The sequence below is a fragment of the Bombina bombina genome, chromosome 3, assembly GCF_027579735.1.
Source record: "Bombina bombina isolate aBomBom1 chromosome 3, aBomBom1.pri, whole genome shotgun sequence".
Lineage (NCBI taxonomy): Eukaryota > Metazoa > Chordata > Amphibia > Anura > Bombinatoridae > Bombina > Bombina bombina.
The window spans coordinates 969,324,142-969,349,654 of NC_069501.1; the positions used below are offsets into that span (position 1 = coordinate 969,324,142).

Below are 25,513 nucleotides of genomic sequence, written 5' to 3' on the forward strand. Positions count from 1 at the left end.
TGGACCTATCCTGAGGAAGGGCGTGACCTTTTCCTCCAGTAATATCAGAAATGATCTCCTTCAGACCAGGCCCGAATAGGGTCTGTCCCTTGAAGGGGATGTTAAGAAGCTTAGACTTTAAAGTAACGTCTGCTGACCAGGACTTAAGCCATAACACCCTACGCGCCAAAAATGGCAAAACCTGAATTCTTAGCCGTTAATTTGGTTAAATGAAAAACGGCGTCAGAGATAAAGGAATTAGCTAACTGAAGGGCTTTAATCCTGTCTAAAATCTCATCTAACGGGGTCTCCACCTGTAGAGCCTCCTCAAGAGACTCGAACCAAAAAGCCTCTGCAGCAGTGACTGGGGCAATGCACGCAAGAGGCTGGAGAATAAAACCTTGATGAATACAAATTTTCTTAAGGAGACCCTCCAATTTTTTTATCCATAGGATCTAGGAAAGCACAACTGTCCTCGACGGGGATAGTTGTACGCTTAGCTAGGGTAGAGACTGCTCCCTCCACCTTAGGGACCGCCTGCCACGAGTCCCGTGTGGCGTCATCTATGGAAAACATCTTTTTAAAAGCAGGAGGGGGAGAGAACGGCACACCTGGTCTATCCCATTCCTTAGTAATAATTTCCGAAAACCTCTTAGGGACTGGAAAAACACCAGTGTAAACAGGCACTGCAAAGTATTTGTCCATCTTACACAATTTCTCTGGAACTACAACAGGTTCACAGTCATCCAGAGTCGCTAAAACCTCCTTAAGCAATAAGCGGAGGTGTTCAAGCTTAAATTTAAACGCTGTCATTTCTGAAGCAACGCCTTCCCTGAATCTGAAATGTCACCCACAGGTAGAAGCTCTCCTGCCTCGGCTTCTGAGTATTGTGAGGGTATATCGGACACAGGTATTAAAGCATCAGAAAGCTCTGTATTTGTTCTAGCCCCAGAGCTGTCTCGCTTTCCTTGTAACCCTGGCAGTTTGGACAATACCTCTGAGAGGGTAGCATTCATAACTGCCACCATGTTCTGTAAGGTAAAAGAATTAGACGCGCTAGATGTACTTGGCGTCACTTGAGCGGGAGTTATAGGTTCTGACACATGGGGAGAGCTAGATGGCATAATCTCCCTTTTTTCAGTCAGAGAATCCCCTGGAGATAAATCTTTAAGCGCCATAATATGGTCTTTATAGTTTATAGAAATTTCAGTACATTTGGTACACATTCTAAGAGGGGGTTCCACAATGGCTTCCAAACATATTGAACAAGGAGTTTCCTCTATGTCAGACATGTTTAACAGACTAGCAATGAGACAAGCAAGCTTGGAAAACACTTTAATAAATGTGAAACAGCAATTAAATAAAAACGTTACTGTGCCTTTAAGAGAAAAAAATTAGCACTTAAACTGCAAAACAGTGTAAAAATATAGTGAAGTCTTTGAAATTTTTACAGTGTGTGTAAGGGACTAAAGCAACATTGCTCCCACTTGCAAATGGATGATTAACCCCTTAGGCTCCAAACCGGATTTAAAAAACGTCAAGCACCGTTAAAATACAGTTAAGCACCTTGCCACAGCTCTGCTGAGGCTCCTACCTGCCCTCAAATACGATTTAGGGAAGAAATTAACCCTCTATAGTGGTCCTCAGATGCCAGAGGACTCCTCTAGGGAAGCTGGATGTCTCAGTCTGAATGAAAACTGTGCATCTAGAGCGTGAAAATAGGCCCCTCCCACCATGTACTGGATACCAGAGGGGCCTTAAGAAAATACTCCTAGGAATATCTGACTAGCCATGTGGAAACTAGGCCCCAAATAAAGACTTATCTCCCTCAGAGAAAAAACGTCTTATTTATGAAACCTGTAAACGTTTTGTCTCTAAGTAATATGAGTATTAACATGAGTATTACCCAGTTTTGTAAGCATGATCCCAGTCGTTGTTAAATCACTGCATCTAGCTTACCTCAAATACATAAGGCTCTGTCAGCATTTTCTAGAACTTATCTCTCTAGAAATAAAATTACTGAACATACCTCAAAGCAGGCAATCTGCAGGCCGTTCCCCCAACTGAAGTTTTCCCATACTCTTCAGTTATGTGTGAGAACAGCAATTGACCTTAGTTACAAACCACTAAGATCATCAACCTCCAGGCAGAATTCTTCTTCTAATTTCTGCCTGAAAGAAAAACAGTACAACGCCGGTACCGTTTAAAAATAACAAACTCTTGATTGAAGGCAAAACTACACTAAGTCACCACATATCTCTTGATACTTCCTATCTTGTCGAGAGCTGCAAGAGAATGACTGGAGGTGGGGGCTAGGGGAGGAGCTATATAGACAGCTCTGCTGTGGGTGTCCTCTTGCAGCTTCCTGTTGGGAAGGAGAATATCCCACAAGTAATGGATGAACCCGTGGACTGGATACACATTACAAGAGAAATAAAAGAATTGCAAAACAGAAGGAGCTTCAATTAGCAGGGCAAGTGTGGAATTGTTACAACGCCTACTTAAGTGACATGTCTAGAGACCTATGGGAAAAATATATAAAAGCCAAACAGATAAGAGAAATTTTTCTCAGCCAAAAACTAAAAACAAGAAGAGCTCAGAACAAGAGCGTTCTTTTATAGATATAGAGGAAGAGCAGGGAATTTTTTTAGCAAGTTTGGTTAAATTAAAGAAAAAACATGTCAGAGGCAATTAAAGGGGGAAATGGGAGAGTAACGAATATGGAATAAATAAATAAAAGTATATATGAGTATTTTAAAAAGATCTATACTGCTGATACTATTAATCATGAAGATAAACTAGAATTTTGGGACAAAATCAGACTACCTGTTATAGATAAAGAAGGATTAGAAGAATTAAACAAACCAGTAACACAGGAAGAAATAAAAAAGCAATAGATAGAACAGCAACAAATAAATCACCAGGTCCTAACCAAATACCAATAGAATTATATAAATTAATTAGTGAAGAAATAACCCCAACATTGGAAAGGCTTTTCAACACGATATTCATAAAGAATGAGATGCACTCTAAATATTTTACAGCATCATTAATCTCACTAGTGCTTAAAAAAAGATAGGACTCAGAAGAGATAGGGTCCAATAGACCGATTTCATTATTAAATAATGATTATAAAATATTTATGAGTGTCATTTCACAGAGATTGAAGAAAGTAATGGGCTCTTTAATACATAGAGATCAAGTGGGCTTTATGCCAAACAGAAGTTCAACAACCAATCTGAGGAAGCTACAATTAGTCATCTATTATTATTTGAATCAGACTAAAAAGAAAGTTAATAGAAAATTAGCAGATGTAGCAATTACTTCTATTGATGCAGAAAAAGCTTTTGATATGATTACATGGGATCATTTATTTACAACAATAGAAAAATTTGAGATTGCAGTACCCTTCCTCAGATTGGTTCAGTTGATTTATAAGGAACCAATGGCCACAATTGTAATAAATGGCAATATGACACCCAGCTTTGTACTGCATAAAAGAACTAGACAAGGATGCCCTCTATCGCCATACCTATTTAATTTGGCTATAGAGCCCCTCGCTATCCTTCTTAGAAAGGAAATCAAGGGGGTCTGGTTAGGGAAAAGAAGAGTCACTCTTATTATATGCAGATGATCTGTTGGTCTTTATAAAAGACACAAAGAAAAATATCCCTATTTTAATTCAGATACTAGAAACATTCAGCAGGTTTTCGGGATATAAAGTTAATATAAATAAGTCAGAGATTCTTTGGTTATATAAACAGAAAGATAGCTATAAGAATCCGCCGTTTAAAGAAGCAAAGGAAAAATTGAAATATTTAGGTATTGTATTAGCTAGGGATCCAGACAAGTGGTATGTATTAAATTATCCTCAAGTGGATAAAAATGACTGAAGATTTGACAAGATGGGTAAAGTTCCCACTGAATCTTTCAGGTTAAATTAATTTATTTAAAATGGTAATATTTCCTAAAATTCTATCTCTTTTACAAAATTTACAGATTTTTCTTAAAGGGACACTGTAACCAAAAATTTTCTTTCGTGATTCAGATAGAGCATAAAATTTTAAGCAACTTTCTAATTTACTCCTATTATAAATTTTTCTCCATTCTCTCGGTATCTTTATTTGAAATGCAAGAATGTAAGTTTAGATGCCGGCCCATTTTTGGTGAACAACCTGGGCTGTCCTTGCTGATTGGTGGATAAATTCATCCACCAATAAAAAAGTGCTGTCCAGAGTACTGAACCCAAAAAAGCTTAGCTGCCTTCTTTTTCAAATGAAGATAGCAAGAGAACGACGAAAAATTGATAATAGGAGTAAATTAGAAAGTTGCTTAAAATTGCATGCTCTTTCTGATATACAAAAAGAAAAATTTTGGGTTCAGTGTCCCTTTAAATCTAAGGATCTTAAAATGTTTAAACACAATTGTATAAAATTTCTGTGGGGTGAAAAACGTAGAGCTCTGTCCATCCAAAATTTGATGCTGCTAAAATCAGGAGGAGGTCTAGCATTTACAGATCTAGAAATTTCTAATTTAGTATGTATGGTGAAAATTGTATTAGAATGGTTGACAGAAGCAGATTATTACGCATTAATGGAAGTGGAAGAACAGCTAGTTGGCCCATACTATTTGAAAGCCCTTGTTCATTGCAGGGAAAAATTGCCAGAAAGGATTAAAAGCCTAAAAACAATAAAAAAAACGTGATCTATGCATTGCATAAATTATTAAAAATATTTAAAATTAACCCTAGATATTCAAAATATCTGACAATAAGGGGGAACCCAGAGTTCATACTGGCAATAGAGTCTAAAGCATTTGAGAACTGGGAAACCAAGGGCTTAATGTTTATATATCAATTAAGAGATAATGAAACTAAAGGATGCAGATCTTTTCAGGATTTAAAAAATTAATTTGGAATTTCCAATAATGAATTTTATGCATATTTGCAAATAAGACATTTATTTGATGGAATAAATAAAGATGAGGTAAAGGACAAATGGGAAAATTTACGGACAGTAATAAATCTCTATAAACAAGGCAACCACTCCATTTCCTTTTTTTATAAAACAATTAAAAAGTTCCAAGAAGTGACAAGAATAGGAGCATTAGCGTCTAATTGGCACCAATCGATAGAGAAACTTAAAAAAAGTTTTGACCTTGTGGACAGAGCGACATTATCAGTCACCTGGAGAGAATCACACATTAAACTGGTAAACAAAGTTTATATTACACCAGCAATGAAATCAAAATGGTATAAATCATTAAATAATAAATTTGAAAAATGTAGTATGCCATTGGCAGATTTAGACCATTGTATGTGGAGTTGTCCAAAAATTAAAAAATCCTGGTGCAAAAATAACTATTGATTAAATAAAATTAATCAAGAAGAGATCAAGCTAGATAGAGAGGACATTATTTTTATGTACCAAACACCCGGACGACAGGTCAACTTTAAATCTGTAAATACAGTTACATTGATTGGGAGATCACTAATCTTGAAGCAATGGAAAGCAAAAAAAGGCCCTAACTTGACGGAATGTATCAATAAAATTAAACAACAATTGATAGTGGAACAATATGATACGGCGGTTAAATCAGAAACACAGATTAAGCGTTTCATTAGCAAATGGAAAAAGTTTATTCAGGCATTACCTGAAGAAGAACAAATCCGGGTGCTTTATCCTTTTAGAGATTCAGAAGTAATAACGCAATTGCAAGAAATGAATTCCCTAACTTGATAGAAGCCACTGGGCTAATAGGAACGCAGTCGTAAGAGTAGAGGGAAGGGAGCAAGAGAAAGCCCCCCCCCCCTTTTTTTGTTTTTGTTTGTATGGTTTAAACAGGGGAATCAAATACAACCTAGAATTTATGTTAGCTAACAAAGAAAAAGCAAATCAAGATTATATACAATTGTCTTATACGAAATTAAGCTAAATCTAAATAATGAACCCAAGTCGGAATTTTGTTTGATGTAACAATGATTTTTGTAAGCAGCCCTGCAAGGTGCTTTCTGTTGGTATGACAATGTGTATAGTATATATTCATATTCTATGGCCAGGCTGCCTGCTCACAGCGGATCTTGTTTTGTGTTTCTTTTCCTCTCTGCTGTGTTTTTTTTTTGTGATACGTGGGTTTTTGTTTTAATTTTGATGTGCTTAATATACATAAAATACCAACATTGAGTATGCACTGTATTAATGTAGTAATAAAGACTACATATTATTGTTATCGAATTATGGATAATTTTCTTTTCCGCAGGATGTTTACTGTGTATTATATTATTATGCCCTGTGTGGCGTATTATCTTGTGTTTTGTATGCTCTGTACCCAATGTTGGTTTAAAAAATAAATAAATAAATTTAAAAACATTAAAAAAAGAATGTTCTAACAATATCAAACCCAATTGAGAATTGTTCTCATTTAAAGAAGTTAACTCTTTTTTAAAAACAACTGTCCTTACTTCATTTTACAATTTATTAAAGGGATGTTGAACAGTCTGTTTCATTGATGTAACAAAAAATAGCACTAAACAGTGGCGTCTATTTAATAGAAATCATTGCAATATGTATTATTTATCATTTTAAATGGCCTACAAGGAGATTGTGTTCCCCACAGGAAGGTTTATTTAGCTCAGGGGATTTGAAACCTGTCCTCAGGCCTCTCGAACAGGCAAGATTTTCCGGATCACAAAAATTCAATCCGAGGATTGATAGAATTGTACACCTGGGTAGCACTCATCCCCCTATCATAAATGGCATAAATTGGATAGAGACTGAATATCTAGGGAGGAGGAGTGCTTTGAAATTTTAAAATATAACCTTTATTGGGTAGTTTAAAACAAAAACAGAAACTCAAACACAATCCACATATTTACAATGTTAAAAACACAGGATTTGGTCGGATTAATTTTAATCCAATATTATCTTATCAAATAAAGTAGTTGTATTATCTTTCAAAATGATTTAATTGATCTTAAGTCTGTAGTTTCTATGAGGGTCTGTTTGATCTGATCCTCTGGATATTTGAATTATATATATAGAGCTTGTACTACTGTAATAGTGAGTAAAGTGTTTAGAGTAAACACCAAGTTGCACAGTTTAGGACTGGTCAGGAATTACCTATTACTGTGTCTAGTTTGTATTCTGTCTTGTTACTTATATTGTAATTTTGCTATGCTGTTTTACAGGTCCTTAATAACTATTAGTATAGAGGATTAAATCCTATGTTTGGTATGAAGTGGGCAGTACTGTCAATCTGTAACCACTGTTTGGTGATAACCTAAATTCTGTCACTGTTTCAACTGCTGTTTAAATATGCTGACTGCTTAATTTACTGTATTACTAAAATGTTTATTGCACTATCTGGCAGTTTGACAAAAAAAAAAAAATATATATATATATATATATCTCTGATGATTTCTTATGGTCTCATCTGATTTTAAGATCTTTTGTACTTTATAGTAAATATTTTTCTTACAGTCTCATGAAATGTTAGATCTTGTATAATATATAATTGTTTCTTTTGCTTAAAAATATATATATTTAGGCTCCTTCATTTGCCAGTAGATAATTCTATAGAGGGATGGTCAAGGCTTAGCTTAATCTCAGTTTATATTTTTTTGGTGTATTTGAAATGGAGTGTTACCCCTTCCTTGTAAAGTACTGGTTGTAGTGGCAGTACACGTTAGCAGACTTCTTAATAAGTTACTTTGTAATTATTTCATTATGTTAGAGAAATATTTTGTGACTGATTCCTCTCAAATGGTTATAACCAAGTACTGCTAGTACCACTCTAGTATTGCACAACTAAGCAAGTTGCTTTACTCATAGATTTTACTAGTAGCTGAATTTATTAATGTGTATTACTGGCGTGTTTTTTAACAAAGGATAAACAGAGTACTTTGATGAATCTTCGCTACCCACACTTTGGATTGAATTAGATATTTGGTATGTTTGATCCAAATGTAATGGTTGCAGCGGTTAAACAAGTTTGCTCTAATATTGTTACAGACTTAATATGTATTAGTAGCGTTTGTCTGCTTGACTTCTACACACAATATCTGTTATTTCGTATTATCTAACTATAGCTTGCCGTTCAGCGTTTTTGTAATCACCATTTATTTGGTATTAAGGGTATTATGTTTGTTCCCCTTGTCCCATATTGATAACCTTGTAATAACGCTTAGCTGCAAGTGCCGGTTGCTAGTAATAACAAGTAAGCGAAGTTAGACTTATTTCTAAGTTTTGTAGTTTAGCTGTAAGTACAACTACTTAAATTTTTTAAATTAAGGACCAAGTTTCCTGCTAGTTAAAAATGTTAGGAGGCATTCACAACAAACACACAAGTCCCTAACATGTTTCGCCACTGACGTGGCTTTTTCAAAGGGTACGGCGCGGCCAAAATTGTGTCTTTTTATTGGCTCGCACTCCTGTTCCTATTGGTTGTCATTGGTCGAATCCTGAGGTTCTTTACAGAGAGCCAATTGCTCAATGTGAAATATACATTATTGATGTGAGGGGAAGTATGATTGGATGAGGTGGTTAGTTCATTCATATATTGTGTACAATTGAGAATCTTGTGAATGAATCTTATTATTTAGAATACAAGCGTAAGTGAAGCCGTATTTTTTCCTTCATATGTTATTTTTTAAAAGATAAGAATCTATGGTACATGAGAAATGTTGCGTTTGCATCAACACTGTGATGTTTGAATTTATCACGTAACTTGTTACTCTAACATGTATTGCCAAAAGCTTGTAACAATAAGAGCTATACGAAAGAGGACAAATTAACTAAAAGGGATTTATCTTAAGAATAAAAATATAAATCCAGATCTGATTGTGAATTAAAATCTATACTGCTCTGACAGTAGGGAACATATCTATTCTTTTAAGAGTAAGTAATATCGTTGGTATCGATGCGTAACAGGATTTACAATATCATCTTGTACAATTAATAAGGTGACCTGCTGATATTCCATGCTCTTTTTTGGGGATAACAAGTGTCTTGAACAATAATAATTATGGATCCATGTTTCTATGATAATAGCTATTATGTTTGTGTACTAATTCTGTACCGGGAATAGGCTGTACAGTTGACAGCATTCAAGCTGATCTATTACTTATTCATCTGTTTGGGAAATATTCTTTCTTAATGTTTTAGGTTGAGCTGCTCTGGATATTAAGATGTTGTAATCTACATGATAGGCATGATAGAATGCAATCTATCTTGTGTTTCTTTAATAGTGACTTAGTGACTATGGTTGGAATAATACTTATGGAGAGACAAACCATTTATTACGATGTATAGATTGGTATATCCATATTATTAACTGATTAATTCTCTCTTGTTTCTTATTTTGAAATTTTGAAATAACTATACTTAGATGTAGGGAAGGTGCTTTATATAACGTGACCTACTACTTATTCATTCTCAGTGTGTTTGTGTGATTATATGGGACTTCTTATGATTAGTGAGAAATAATAATGGTAGTGTTTTTAAATAAACAGGGGTAATCCTATTTTTTATTTTTTTATATTATTTTGGACCTCTATGAATAATAAAGTGAGCTAAAGTGAAAATCTAATTTCTACCAACTGGGTGCTGTTTGGAATGAAGGGTAATAAAATTTATAGAAAGTGAAAAGGTGACTACAAAAAACTAAAAAAATTGGGCTAGACTGAAAAGTGGGGATGCTCTGAATTTGTGATACATTATTGAGTGCAACATAATCTTGTGTTGTAATGGGTGATACATCTAAGGCAAATAAGCCAGTTGTGGTGTGGTGTTAAGTTATTAATTATTATTCCTGGTGTTTCCTTTCTTATTTTGTAAGTCACAGAAGATTCGCATCTTTTTCTAATTCAGAGGTATGAGAAGTAATTATTATGTTCATTTAGGCCGTTAGGTTGTATAGAATTGAGCAAATAGATCCATCTACTTTCATGTTGAAGTAGGCTTGTTTCCTTGTCTCCTCCTCTAATTCCAAAATTAACTTTCTGTATACCACAACATTTTAAGCCTTCAGCTTTTCCTTGATGGAATTTATAGAAGTGATGTGCTACTGATGAAATAGCCTTTTTGTTCTTTAAATCTTTGGCTGCATTTCTGATGTTGCGCACATGTTCTTGTAGTCTCGTGCGTAATTTGCGTGTAGTCATGCCTACATAGATTTTTGCACATTGGCATTGTAGGACATAGATTACACCGGTGGTATTGCAATTAATGTAAGATTTGATTGGGTGTTTTTTATCGAATCTATCTGTGATTGTAGTTGTTTTTTTCAGAAATTTACAACTGATGCAATTCCCACAGGGGTATGATCCATTTGGTATACTGCTGGCAGTAGTTTTTTTCTTTTTGCGAGTATAGTGACTGGGGCTCACTAGGTCTTTTAGATTTCTTGTACGTCGATAGCTGATATCTACTTTAGGTCCTATGAACTGACCCAAGGTGTTATCTGCTTGTAGAATGTGCCAGTGTTTGTTAATTATTTGGATTACATCTTTGCTTTGTGCATTGTAAGTTAATATTAATCTGGTTTTGTTGTCATTTGTGCGAATCTTGGGTTTCAATAGGTTCTCACGTTCAGTTTTTCTTGCCCTATTCTTGGCTTTTTTAATCAATGATTTACTGTACCCCCTCTGGCTAAGGCGATCTGTTGTTTCTTGGGCTCTAATTTTGTATAAATCTGGTTCTGAGCAATTTCTTTTGACCCGTAAGAATTCTCCAGTGGGAAGGGATTTCACTGTGCTTGGGGCATGTGCACTTGTATTGTACAGAATCGTATTAGTAGCTGTTTTCTTTCTGTACAAATCTGTTCCCAACATGCCATTACTTTTTTTGAAAATTCTCAAATCCAAAAAGGAGATTTCCGTCTGACTGGATTCATAAGTTAATTTTATATTCAGATTGTTAGAATTCAGGATCTTTAAAAATCTGTCTAGTTTTTCTTTGGGTCCTTCCCAGATTAACAAGATATCATCTATGTATCTTAGCCAGAGGGGGATGTGTTGAGTAAAATCATCATTCTCATCAATGAAGACAGTATTGTGCTCCCACCATCCTAGAAATAGGTTGGCGTACGTTGGTGCACAAGCTGTCCCCATCGCTGTCCCTCTTGTTTGCAGATAGAATTGGTCATTAAAAACGAAATAGTTCTTCTTCAGCACAAATTCTAGCAGTTTCATCACAAAATTGTTATGATTTTCATCCTCTTCTGTTCCCAAATTTAAATAATATTGGACTGCTTCTAGCCCCAATTCATGTCTAATGCTTGTGTAAAGGGCCTCAACATCCGCGGTGACAAGCCAAGATGTAGATCCTAATTGGATGTCTTGTAAGTGCTGAAGTGTTTCCATAGTATCTTTTATGTACGAAGGGATTTCTGTTAGAAACTCTCTTAATCGCTGATCAATATATTTGCTAGCTTTCTCCGTTAGATTTTCGTTGCCTGATACTATGGGGCGGCCCGGTGGATGTTTAGCATTTTTATGTACCTTAGGGATCAGGTAGAAGGTGGCTACTTTAGGATGGTTCACTGTCAGGAATTTTTTCTCTTTTTCACTGATGGTGTTGTTCATTTTGGCTTGAGTAATAAGATCTTTGTATTGTTTGAGAAATTGCTCAGTTGGGTTGCTCCACAATTTTTTGTAACAAGTTTCATTTGTTAGCTGTATGTTAGCTTCTTTTAAATACATCTCTGTGGGCCAAAGAACAATATTGCCACCTTTGTCCGCTTGGCGGACTATTACATCTTCCCAGTTTTGAATTTCAGCTAAAGCACGCTTCTCTCCTTTAGTTAAATTCGGTAAAGGTGATTTGACTTGTAAGTTGGAAATTTCTTTGCAGACAATGTTATTAAAAATTTGAACACTTGGGCTTGTGGAAGATTTGGGTATGTATTTGGATTTATTAATTAGATTGTTTCGCCAATTTGTGCTGCCTTGTGTTTCATTTTCTTTTAATAAGTCTTCCAAGTCTTGCAAGGCTGTAAGATCTTCTATAGTCCATTGACTTTCTGAGCCTGGTTCTTTCTGATTTTTTACATCTGCATATTGTTTGCGTAACAATAATTTTCTTAGATATAATTGTATATCCTTTATGTTTTCAAACTTATCAAGTGAGGTGCTTGGACAAAAAGACAGACCTTTAGCAAGTAGAGATTGATGGTCCTCTGACAACATTTTATTAGATAAATTTAACACTTTCATTGTTTCATTTTGATTTTGGAGAAAGGACTGGGGCTCCTTTTGTATGGCTTGTTGATGTGTCTGGTTTCTCTGACACTTCTGGTTCTTGTTATTTTTTTGTTTGCCCCCCCTACCTCTTCTGGTGGGTCTGGGTTTATGGTGGTACCTTCCTCTAAAAAACCTTTCCTCTTTCTATTTTCAGATTGTACTGGGGCAGAGTTAGCAGATCGTTCTGGAGTTGCTTCCTCTATAGGGTTGTCAGATTCTTCACCTTCAGTTTCTGTGTCACTTTGTATGATAGTTACTCTTTGACGGTTTGTAGAGGTACTGGAATTGAATTTTCTTTTCCATTTATACACCCTATTATTTTGGAAATCTTCAACATCTCTGTTTAATTTCCCCATTTTTGTCTGTTTAATCTCTGCTTCATATCTGTCTAATTCTTTTTGGTATTTTTTATAGGAGGTTTCAAAATCTTTAAGTGTCTCGAATTGTTTCAGTTGTTCATTTTGGGATTTTATCAATTCTTCTAGTCTATCAAATTCTGCAGTGTTGTGTTTGATGAGGATGTTCATTAGTTTGTTTGAGCACTCAGACAGAGCTTCTTCCCATTCTATAGTTAGTTCTTTTTGCTTAAACTCAAATGCAGGGAAGAGTTGTATTCTGAGTCCTCTAGGAATCAATTTCCGTTCTATGTACTTATCAAAGAAATGATGATTCCACCATACTTTATCTTGTTTATAAAGATTTTTATGAAGATCCCGTAATAATTGATCCAATCTATCTGATGTTGGTTCTATATTGCATGGCTGTGATTCGTTAAAGACCTCTTGGAAGTCTATTAGACGTTTATTATTTCTGGTTATCCTGTCTTGTTCCAATTTGTTAGCCATATTGTTAATATTTTATTCAAAAGTGCGTGCTCTATTAGTGTAACCTAGAGGACTAGGCAAAGAATTCAACAAGGAACAACAAAAGAACTAATGGCACTGCTAAGGTAGAGGATTGGGGTAGCCTATTAATCTCTGGATTTATAGATAATATATACACCTATTTGTGTCTATAATCCAGGTTAATTATGGTATGGCTGAGGTGCTGTGTACTGGTATAATGGAACACAAAAATTCAATCCGAGGATTGATAGAATTGTACACCTGGGTAGCACTCATCCCCCTATCATAAATGGCATAAATTGGATAGAGACTGAATATCTAGGGAGGAGGAGTGCTTTGAAATTTTAAAATATAACCTTTATTGGGTAGTTTAAAACAAAAACAGAAACTCAAACACAATCCACATATTTACAATGTTAAAAACACAGGATTTGGTCGGATTAATTTTAATCCAATATTATCTTATCAAATAAAGTAGTTGTATTATCTTTCAAAATTTAATACCAAATAAATGGTGATTACAAAAACGCTGAACGGCAAGCTATAGTTAGATAATACGAAATAACAGATATTGTGTGTAGAAGTCAAGCAGACAAACGCTACTAATACATATTAAGTCTGTAACAATATTAGAGCAAACTTGTTTAACCGCTGCAACCATTACATTTGGATCAAACATACCAAATATCTAATTCAATCCAAAGTGTGGGTAGCGAAGATTCATCAAAGTACTCTGTTTATCCTTTGTTAAAAAACACGCCAGTAATACACATTAATAAATTCAGCTACTAGTAAAATCTATGAGTAAAGCAACTTGCTTAGTTGTGCAATACTAGAGTGGTACTAGCAGTACTTGGTTATAACCATTTGAGAGGAATCAGTCACAAAATATTTCTCTAACATAATGAAATAATTACAAAGTAACTTATTAAGAAGTCTGCTAACGTGTACTGCCACTACAACCAGTACTTTACAAGGAAGGGGTAACACTCCATTTCAAATACACCAAAAAAATATAAACTGAGATTAAGCTAAGCCTTGACCATCCCTCTATAGAATTATCTACTGGCAAATGAAGGAGCCTAAATATATATATTTTTAAGCAAAAGAAACAATTATATATTATACAAGATCTAACATTTCATGAGACTGTAAGAAAAATATTTACTATAAAGTACAAAAGATCTTAAAATCAGATGAGACCATAAGAAATCATCAGAGATATATATATATATATATATATATTTTTATTTTTTTTGTCAAACTGCCAGATAGTGCAATAAACATTTTAGTAATACAGTAAATTAAGCAGTCAGCATATTTAAACAGCAGTTGAAACAGTGACAGAATTTAGGTTATCACCAAACAGTGGTTACAGATTGACAGTACTGCCCACTTCATACCAAACATAGGATTTAATCCTCTATACTAATAGTTATTAAGGACCTGTAAAACAGCATAGCAAAATTACAATATAAGTAACAAGACAGAATACAAACTAGACACAGTAATAGGTAATTCCTGACCAGTCCTAAACTGTGCAACTTGGTGTTTACTCTAAACACTTTACTCACTATTACAGTAGTACAAGCTCTATATATATAATTCAAATATCCAGAGGATCAGATCAAACAGACCCTCATAGAAACTACAGACTTAAGATCAATTAAATCATTTTGAAAGATAATACAACTACTTTATTTGATAAGATAATATTGGATTAAAATTAATCCGACCAAATCCTGTGTTTTTAACATTGTAAATATGTGGATTGTGTTTGAGTTTCTGTTTTTGTTTTAAACTACCCAATAAAGGTTATATTTTAAAATTTCAAAGCACTCCTCCTCCCTAGATATTCAGTCTCTATCCAATTTATGCCATTTATGATAGGGGGATGAGTGCTACCCAGGTGTACAATTCTATCAATCCTCGGATTGAATTTTTGTGTTCCATTATACCAGTACACAGCACCTCAGCCATACCATAATTAACCTGGATTATAGACACAAATAGGTGTATATATTATCTATAAATCCAGAGATTAATAGGCTACCCCAATCCTCTACCTTAGCAGTGCCATTAGTTCTTTTGTTGTTCCTTGTTGAATTCTTTGCCTAGTCCTCTAGGTTACACTAATAGAGCACGCACTTTTGAATAAAATATTAACAATATGGCTAACAAATTGGAACAAGACAGGATAACCAGAAATAATAAACGTCTAATAGACTTCCAAGAGGTCTTTAACGAATCACAGCCATGCAATATAGAACCAACATCAGATAGATTGGATCAATTATTACGGGATCTTCATAAAAATCTTTATAAACAAGATAAAGTATGGTGGAATCATCATTTCTTTGATAAGTACATAGAACGGAAATTGATTCCTAGAGGACTCAGAATACAACTCTTCCCTGCATTTGAGTTTAAGCAAAAAGAACTAACTATAGAATGGGAAGAAGCTCTGTCTGAGTGCTCAAACAAACTAATGAACATCCTCATCAAACACGACACTGCAGAATTTGATAGACTAGAAGAATTGATAAAATCCCAAAATGAACAACTGAAACAATTCGAGACACTTAAAGATTTTGAAACCTCCTATAAAAAATACCAAAAAGAATTAGACAGATATGAAGCAGAGATTAAACAGACAAAAATGGGGAAATTAAACAGAGATGTTGAAGATTTCCAAAATAATAGGGTGTATAAATGGAAAAGAAAATTCAATTCCAGTACCTCTACAAACCGTCAAAGAGTAACTATCATACAAAGTGACACAGAAACTGAAGGTGAAGAATCTGACAACCCTATAGAGGAAGCAACTCCAGAACGATCTGCTAACTCTGCCCCAGTACAATCTGAAAATAGAAAGAGGAAAGGTTTTTTAGAGGAAGGTACCACCATAAACCCAGACCCACCAGAAGAGGTAGGGGGGGCAAACAAAAAAATAACAAGAACCAGAAGTGTCAGAGAAACCAGACACATCAACAAGCCATACAAAAGGAGCCCCAGTCCTTTCTCCAAAATCAAAATGAAACAATGAAAGTGTTAAATTTATCTAATAAAATGTTGTCAGAGGACCATCAATCTCTACTTGCTAAAGGTCTGTCTTTTTGTCCAAGCACCTCACTTGATAAGTTTGAAAACATAAAGGATATACAATTATATCTAAGAAAATTATTGTTACGCAAACAATATGCAGATGTAAAAAATCAGAAAGAACCAGGCTCAGAAAGTCAATGGACTATAGAAGATCTTACAGCCTTGCAAGACTTGGAAGACTTATTAAAAGAAAATGAAACACAAGGCAGCACAAATTGGCGAAACAATCTAATTAATAAATCCAAATACATACCCAAATCTTCCACAAGCCCAAGTGTTCAAATTTTTAATAACATTGTCTGCAAAGAAATTTCCAACTTACAAGTCAAATCACCTTTACCGAATTTAACTAAAGGAGAGAAGCGTGCTTTAGCTGAAATTCAAAACTGGGAAGATGTAATAGTCCGCCAAGCGGACAAAGGTGGCAATATTGTTCTTTGGCCCACAGAGATGTATTTAAAAGAAGCTAACATACAGCTAACAAATGAAACTTGTTACAAAAAATTGTGGAGCAACCCAACTGAGCAATTTCTCAAACAATACAAAGATCTTATTACTCAAGCCAAAATGAACAACACCATCAGTGAAAAAGAGAAAAAATTCCTGACAGTGAACCATCCTAAAGTAGCCACCTTCTACCTGATCCCTAAGGTACATAAAAATGCTAAACATCCACCGGGCCGCCCCATAGTATCAGGCAACGAAAATCTAACGGAGAAAGCTAGCAAATATATTGATCAGCGATTAAGAGAGTTTCTAACAGAAATCCCTTCGTACATAAAAGATACTATGGAAACACTTCAGCACTTACAAGACATCCAATTAGGATCTACATCTTGGCTTGTCACCGCGGATGTTGAGGCCCTTTACACAAGCATTAGACATGAATTGGGGCTAGAAGCAGTCCAATATTATTTAAATTTGGGAACAGAAGAGGATGAAAATCATAACAATTTTGTGATGAAACTGCTAGAATTTGTGCTGAAGAAGAACTATTTCGTTTTTAATGACCAATTCTATCTGCAAACAAGAGGGACAGCGATGGGGACAGCTTGTGCACCAACGTACGCCAACCTATTTCTAGGATGGTGGGAGCACAATACTGTCTTCATTGATGAGAATGATGATTTTACTCAACACATCCCCCTCTGGCTAAGATACATAGATGATATCTTGTTAATCTGGGAAGGACCCAAAGAAAAACTAGACAGATTTTTAAAGATCCTGAATTCTAACAATCTGAATATAAAATTAACTTATGAATCCAGTCAGACGGAAATCTCCTTTTTGGATTTGAGAATTTTCAAAAAAAGTAATGGCATGTTGGGAACAGATTTGTACAGAAAGAAAACAGCTACTAATACGATTCTGTACAATACAAGTGCACATGCCCCAAGCACAGTGAAATCCCTTCCCACTGGAGAATTCTTACGGGTCAAAAGAAATTGCTCAGAACCAGATTTATACAAAATTAGAGCCCAAGAAACAACAGATCGCCTTAGCCAGAGGGGGTACAGTAAATCATTGATTAAAAAAGCCAAGAATAGGGCAAGAAAAACTGAACGTGAGAACCTATTGAAACCCAAGATTCGCACAAATGACAACAAAACCAGATTAATATTAACTTACAATGCACAAAGCAAAGATGTAATCCAAATAATTAACAAACACTGGCACATTCTACAAGCAGATAACACCTTGGGTCAGTTCATAGGACCTAAAGTAGATATCAGCTATCGACGTACAAGAAATCTAAAAGACCTAGTGAGCCCCAGTCACTATACTCGCAAAAAGAAAAAAACTACTGCCAGCAGTATACCAAATGGATCATACCCCTGTGGGAATTGCATCAGTTGTAAATTTCTGAAAAAAACAACTACAATCACAGATAGATTCGATAAAAAACACCCAATCAAATCTTACATTAATTGCAATACCACCGGTGTAATCTATGTCCTACAATGCCAATGTGCAAAAATCTATGTAGGCATGACTACACGCAAATTACGCACGAGACTACAAGAACATGTGCGCAACATCAGAAATGCAGCCAAAGATTTAAAGAACAAAAAGGCTATTTCATCAGTAGCACATCACTTCTATAAATTCCATCAAGGAAAAGCTGAAGGCTTAAAATGTTGTGGTATACAGAAAGTTAATTTTGGAATTAGAGGAGGAGACAAGGAAACAAGCCTACTTCAACATGAAAGTAGATGGATCTATTTGCTCAATTCTATACAACCTAACGGCCTAAATGAACATAATAATTACTTCTCATACCTCTGAATTAGAAAAAGATGCGAATCTTCTGTGACTTACAAAATAAGAAAGGAAACACCAGGAATAATAATTAATAACTTAACACCACACCACAACTGGCTTATTTGCCTTAGATGTATCACCCATTACAACACAAGATTATGTTGCACTCAATAATGTATCACAAATTCAGAGCATCCCCACTTTTCAGTCTAGCCCAATTTTTTTAGTTTTTTGTAGTCACCTTTTCACTTTCTATAAATTTTATTACCCTTCATTCCAAACAGCACCCAGTTGGTAGAAATTAGATTTTCACTTTAGCTCACTTTATTATTCATAGAGGTCCAAAATAATATAAAAAAATAAAAAATAGGATTACCCCTGTTTATTTAAAAACACTACCATTATTATTTCTCACTAATCACAAGAAGTCCCATATAATCACACAAACACACTGAGAATGAATAAGTAGTAGGTCACGTTATATAAAGCACCTTCCCTACATCTAAGTATAGTTATTTCAAAATTTCAAAATAAGAAACAAGAGAGAATTAATCAGTTAATAATATGGATATACCAATCTATACATCGTAATAAATGGTTTGTCTCTCCATAAGTATTATTCCAACCATAGTCACTAAGTCACTATTAAAGAAACACAAGATAGATTGCATTCTATCATGCCTATCATGTAGATTACAACATCTTAATATCCAGAGCAGCTCAACCTAAAACATTAAGAAAGAATATTTCCCAAACAGATGAATAAGTAATAGATCAGCTTGAATGCTGTCAACTGTACAGCCTATTCCCGGTACAGAATTAGTACACAAACATAATAGCTATTATCATAGAAACATGGATCCATAATTATTATTGTTCAAGACACTTGTTATCCCCAAAAAAGAGCATGGAATATCAGCAGGTCACCTTATTAATTGTACAAGATGATATTGTAAATCCTGTTACGCATCGATACCAACGATATTACTTACTCTTAAAAGAATAGATATGTTCCCTACTGTCAGAGCAGTATAGATTTTAATTCACAATCAGATCTGGATTTATATTTTTATTCTTAAGATAAATCCCTTTTAGTTAATTTGTCCTCTTTCGTATAGCTCTTATTGTTACAAGCTTTTGGCAATACATGTTAGAGTAACAAGTTACGTGATAAATTCAAACATCACAGTGTTGATGCAAACGCAACATTTCTCATGTACCATAGATTCTTATCTTTTAAAAAATAACATATGAAGGAAAAAATACGGCTTCACTTACGCTTGTATTCTAAATAATAAGATTCATTCACAAGATTCTCAATTGTACACAATATATGAATGAACTAACCACCTCATCCAATCATACTTCCCCTCACATCAATAATGTATATTTCACATTGAGCAATTGGCTCTCTGTAAAGAACCTCAGGATTCGACCAATGACAACCAATAGGAACAGGAGTGCGAGCCAATAAAAAGACACAATTTTGGCCGCGCCGTACCCTTTGAAAAAGCCACGTCAGTGGCGAAACATGTTAGGGACTTGTGTGTTTGTTGTGAATGCCTCCTAACATTTTTAACTAGCAGGAAACTTGGTCCTTAATTTAAAAAATTTAAGTAGTTGTACTTACAGCTAAACTACAAAACTTAGAAATAAGTCTAACTTCGCTTACTTGTTATTACTAGCAACCGGCACTTGCAGCTAAGCGTTATTACAAGGTTATCAATATGGGACAAGGGGAACAAACATAATACCCTTAATACCAAATAAATGGTGATTACAAAAACGCTGAACGGCAAGCTATAGTTAGATAATACGAAATAACAGATATTGTGTGTAGAAGTCAAGCAGACAAACGCTACTAATACATATTAAGTCTGTAACAATATTAGAGCAAACTTGTTTAACCGCTGCAACCATTACATTTGGATCAAACATACCAAATATCTAATTCAATCCAAAGTGTGGGTAGCGAAGATTCATCAAAGTACTCTGTTTATCCTTTGTTAAAAAACACGCCAGTAATACACATTAATAAATTCAGCTACTAGTAAAATCTATGAGTAAAGCAACTTGCTTAGTTGTGCAATACTAGAGTGGTACTAGCAGTACTTGGTTATAACCATTTGAGAGGAATCAGTCACAAAATATTTCTCTAACATAATGAAATAATTACAAAGTAACTTATTAAGAAGTCTGCTAACGTGTACTGCCACTACAACCAGTACTTTACAAGGAAGGGGTAACACTCCATTTCAAATACACCAAAAAAATATAAACTGAGATTAAGCTAAGCCTTGACCATCCCTCTATAGAATTATCTACTGGCAAATGAAGGAGCCTAAATATATATATTTTTAAGCAAAAGAAACAATTATATATTATACAAGATCTAACATTTCATGAGACTGTAAGAAAAATATTTACTATAAAGTACAAAAGATCTTAAAATCAGATGAGACCATAAGAAATCATCAGAGATATATATATATATATATATTTTTTTTTTTGTCAAACTGCCAGATAGTGCAATAAACATTTTAGTAATACAGTAAATTAAGCAGTCAGCATATTTAAACAGCAGTTGAAACAGTGACAGAATTTAGGTTATCACCAAACAGTGGTTACAGATTGACAGTACTGCCCACTTCATACCAAACATAGGATTTAATCCTCTATACTAATAGTTATTAAGGACCTGTAAAACAGCATAGCAAAATTACAATATAAGTAACAAGACAGAATACAAACTAGACACAGTAATAGGTAATTCCTGACCAGTCCTAAACTGTGCAACTTGGTGTTTACTCTAAACACTTTACTCACTATTACAGTAGTACAAGCTCTATATATATAATTCAAATATCCAGAGGATCAGATCAAACAGACCCTCATAGAAACTACAGACTTAAGATCAATTAAATCATTTTGAAAGATAATACAACTACTTTATTTGATAAGATAATATTGGATTAAAATTAATCCGACCAAATCCTGTGTTTTTAACATTGTAAATATGTGGATTGTGTTTGAGTTTCTGTTTTTGTTTTAAACTACCCAATAAAGGTTATATTTTAAAATTTCAAAGCACTCCTCCTCCCTAGATATTCAGTCTCTATCCAATTTATGCCATTTATGATAGGGGGATGAGTGCTACCCAGGTGTACAATTCTATCAATCCTCGGATTGAATTTTTGTGTTCCATTATACCAGTACACAGCACCTCAGCCATACCATAATTAACCTGGATTATAGACACAAATAGGTGTATATATTATCTATAAATCCAGAGATTAATAGGCTACCCCAATCCTCTACCTTAGCAGTGCCATTAGTTCTTTTGTTGTTCCTTGTTGAAGATTTTCCGGATATCTTAACTGGAGAACAGGTAAAATAATCAGCTGAACATGGTTATTAACTGGCTCTCACTCAAGGTTATCCTAAAAACCTGGCCTGTTAGGGAGGTCTGAGGACAGGTTTCAAAACCCCTGATCTAGCTTGTCATAAAACATCTACAGTAATATGAGCTGGTTTACTATTAAAAAGAGGCACTGTAAAAATAACGTTATACCAGCTGCATTATATATACATGTATGATAAGGTTTCTTTCGGTTTATTTTTGTATATCAAATAGTTGGCTGCGCCTTTTATTAAGCCACAACTCATCAAAATGAATTTAACTTGCAGCAAAATAAAATTTCTTTAATTTTATCATTTTTTGTACATACACATGCTTCTTTATATTATCTTTGTCTGTAAACAAAAGCCCAATTACAGAGAACAATTAAAAATTAATGTTTTATTACTTATCTTTCCTTCCTACTGGGAGAGCAATTTATTTTGCTGGCTATGTTTACACAGCTTTTCTTTAGCCTATACTTAAGTATAGAAACTTTCAGTATTAGGTAGCTATACTACATGCAAAATCAGCTATTTCAAATGCTCAAATAAAGTAAAAGAAGCTATTTGTAAACAATTAAATACATTCCAGCAGGTAAAATGGATCATTTGGAGAAAAAAAAGGGGAGAACAATTTAGGGTAAACTGGCCCTTTAAGTGGACTAAATAAACAGAGTCAGATTTGCCCATGCTCAGAACAGGCAGAATGCAACCTAAGTTGCCAGCATGTCAGCTTTCCTATCCCCTGAAAGCAGTGGCTAAACTGAGAATTACTAAGTGCTCATTTTGTAAGAAAAGGAGTACGTTGTTTGAAGTTTTTTATGTTTACTTTGATTTAACATAACTGTTTTTACCAAAGAAGCACTATTTAATATCCCTTTAATATTTGCAATCTCATCTTTAAAAAAAATGTAACATACCTTCGGGTCCAGTTTCTTTGCCTCTTGAGCCAGCAACTTCTCCCGTAGGACCTCCTCCTGCTTTTTACGCATTTCATTTTCTAGGTCTGCTTCCTGAAAGCAAAGAGAATTATTAATAAAGCACTAGAGGCATCAATGTTCCTAATCATTGTCATACTTCTAATTAACTGCTGCAGACACTTCTTACTAACATAACATCACAACCCAGCATTAAAATAGCGAAGTATCTCATGTAGTGGGTGCTGGATTACTAGTAATGTGATACTTATTGTACCTAATGTCAGAAACAAGCCCAAATTAGTTCTCACTTTTCATAAACAGGAGACATACTAGTTACTTTGAAAACACTGCACACAGAGAAATTTGCTGCAGTAAAGAACACGCACAACAGCAGATTAGTTCTTATTTAAAGTGAATGTAAACTTTCAAGAATGAGTGCCCGGTTTTTAAAAATACTATTAAAAACAGGGGCATTTTCATTCATGAAAGTTTACATTTAACAGGTTTTCTTTAAATACTTACCTTTTCTTCTTGAAGCCGCTTCAGCGCTTCACCAGCCCGTCGCAAGCCTCTTCATACGTCAGCATCCTCCAATCACGGCTCCCCCCCCCCCCCCCGGGGGAATCATTGCCTGAGACAACGCCGTGATTAGAGGAAGCCGGTTTCATAATTGCTGGGTAAGTTAACCAGGATGAAGCAGGCGGGGGGGCATTGGTGATCCAGCGTTTCAGAAGAAAAAGGTATTTTTAAAATCCGGTACAATGTCAATTTTCATGAATGAAAGTGCCCCTGTTTATAATAGTTTTTTTTCAAAACCAGAACACTTTCACATGAAAACTGGCATTCACTTTAAGGCGACAGTCTACTCCAAAATTTCTATAGTTTAAAAAGATAGATAACCCATTTACTACCCATTCCCCAGCATTGCACAACCAACACTGTTATATTAATATACTTTATAACGTTTCTGCCTGTTTCTAAGCCACTAGAGACCGCCTCTTATCACATGCTTTTTTATTAGCTTTTCACAGCAAGACAGCGCCAATTCATGTGTGCCATATAGATAACATAGTGCTCACTGTTGTGGAGTTGTGCAGGAACCCACACTAATTGGCTAAAAGGCAAGTCTGTAAATAGACCTGAGATAAGGGGGCAGTCTGCAGAGGCTTAGATACAAGGTAATCACAGAGGTAGAAAGTATATTAATATAACGTTGGTTATGCAAAACTGGGGAATAGGTAATAAAAGGGATTATCTATCGTTTTAAACAATAAACATTTTGGAGTAGACTGTCCCTTTAACATTAAAGTGTCAGACACAATTATAGTAGCAGGGTTACAACTGTCTTTTTCCTATTGTGGCTGTAGCTCTCTTAAAAGCCATTCCCTACTGGCGCCAGTTAGTGAAGCTCTGCCTCATCACACTCGGTGCCGCCATCTTGGAGCTTAATATTCTAGCACTCTGTCACATTCACAGATCACTGATTGTCTTTTCCACAAACCATTTCAGTTTAGTGTGCACAATACAGAGAGGGAACTGTATATTTTTGCAGTGGCTGCATTGCTCTAAATTATTTCTGAGGGATTTGGTATATTTGTTATGTAACTTTTAAACAAAACAAAAACTGCACAAATGGAAAGTGTCTACTCTCTGCTGTGGGAGCTTAAAGGGACCTGGGACCAAAAATGTTTCTTTCATTATTCAGATAGAGCATAATATTTTACAATTTACTTGTTATTAAAGGGACAGTATACATCAATCTTCATGTAACTGCATGTAATAGACACTACTATAAAGAATAATATGCACAGATACTGATATAGGTATACGTCGGTATTCTCCTAAAACTTGGAGCTTGGTTAGGAGTCTGAAAATCAGAGCAATGTTATTTAAAAATAAGGAAAAACTATCCATTTAATAAAACATACAAAAAAACGGTATGGGCTATATAAATGGATCATCTACAAAACATTTATGCAAAGAAAAATCTAGTGTATAATGTACCTTTAATTCTGCTTCATTTTCTTGGCATCCTTTGCTGAAGGAGCAGCAATGAACTACTAGGAGCTAGCTTAACACATCAAGTGACCCTATGACAAGAAGAATATGTGCAACCACCCCCCAGTAGTTCATTGCTGCTCCAGAGCCTATATAGGTATGATAATCAATAAAGGATACCAAGAGATCAAAGAAAAATAGAAAACAGAAGTAAATTGAAAAGTTGTTTATTATTTTAGCTCTTTCTGAATCATGAAAGATTAACATTCATTTTACTGTCCCTTTAACCAAAGTGCAAGTTAGCATCATGAATTTGTCAGTGCATAAAACAAGAATATGTGCACTCCAAAATATAGGCACTATGAAAAGGCAGTATGAATAAGTGAAGCTTCAGTAAGCAGCACCTGTAATGGGTTAAAATCAGAAAAAAGGCTTTGAAGAGAGCTGCAGGCACAGGAGAAAAAAACAATATCATGGTGAGTAGTAATCGTGCTACCTGGCAGTTTAATGTCCGCACAATGCACAGATACACGCAACTTAAACAGAACAATCAGATACATTACATTTTCAACAAAGGATACCAGGATACTGTCTGAATCATTAAAGTTTAATTTTAACTTCCACGTAATGTTAATTGTAAATATTATTCAGTTTGGACTTGATAACTTGTGTCCCAGAACCCATTGAGCTGCAGCATAAAGATACTGACTAAAACTAACAAAGACAAACTATAATAAGCACTGCACGAGCTGTAATAAAGTGGTACT

General features: G+C 34.8%; 1 protein-coding gene across 4 annotated transcripts in view; it reads right to left on the reverse strand.

Annotated features, from left to right (window-relative positions):
* The window catches only part of LOC128654230 (formin-like protein 3), a 277,341-nt gene that overhangs the window by 29,305 nt on the left and 222,523 nt on the right, over positions 1 to 25,513 (reverse strand). For all 4 annotated transcript variants that reach the window (XR_008401432.1, XR_008401431.1, XM_053708041.1 and 1 more), the window contains one exon: positions 22,749 to 22,841. Coding sequence is in view for 2 of the 4 variants with exons in the window: in XM_053708041.1 (XP_053564016.1) it covers positions 22,749 to 22,841 (93 nt within the window). In the remaining 2 variants the exon portion in view is untranslated. The remainder of the gene's footprint in view (positions 1 to 22,748; positions 22,842 to 25,513) is intronic.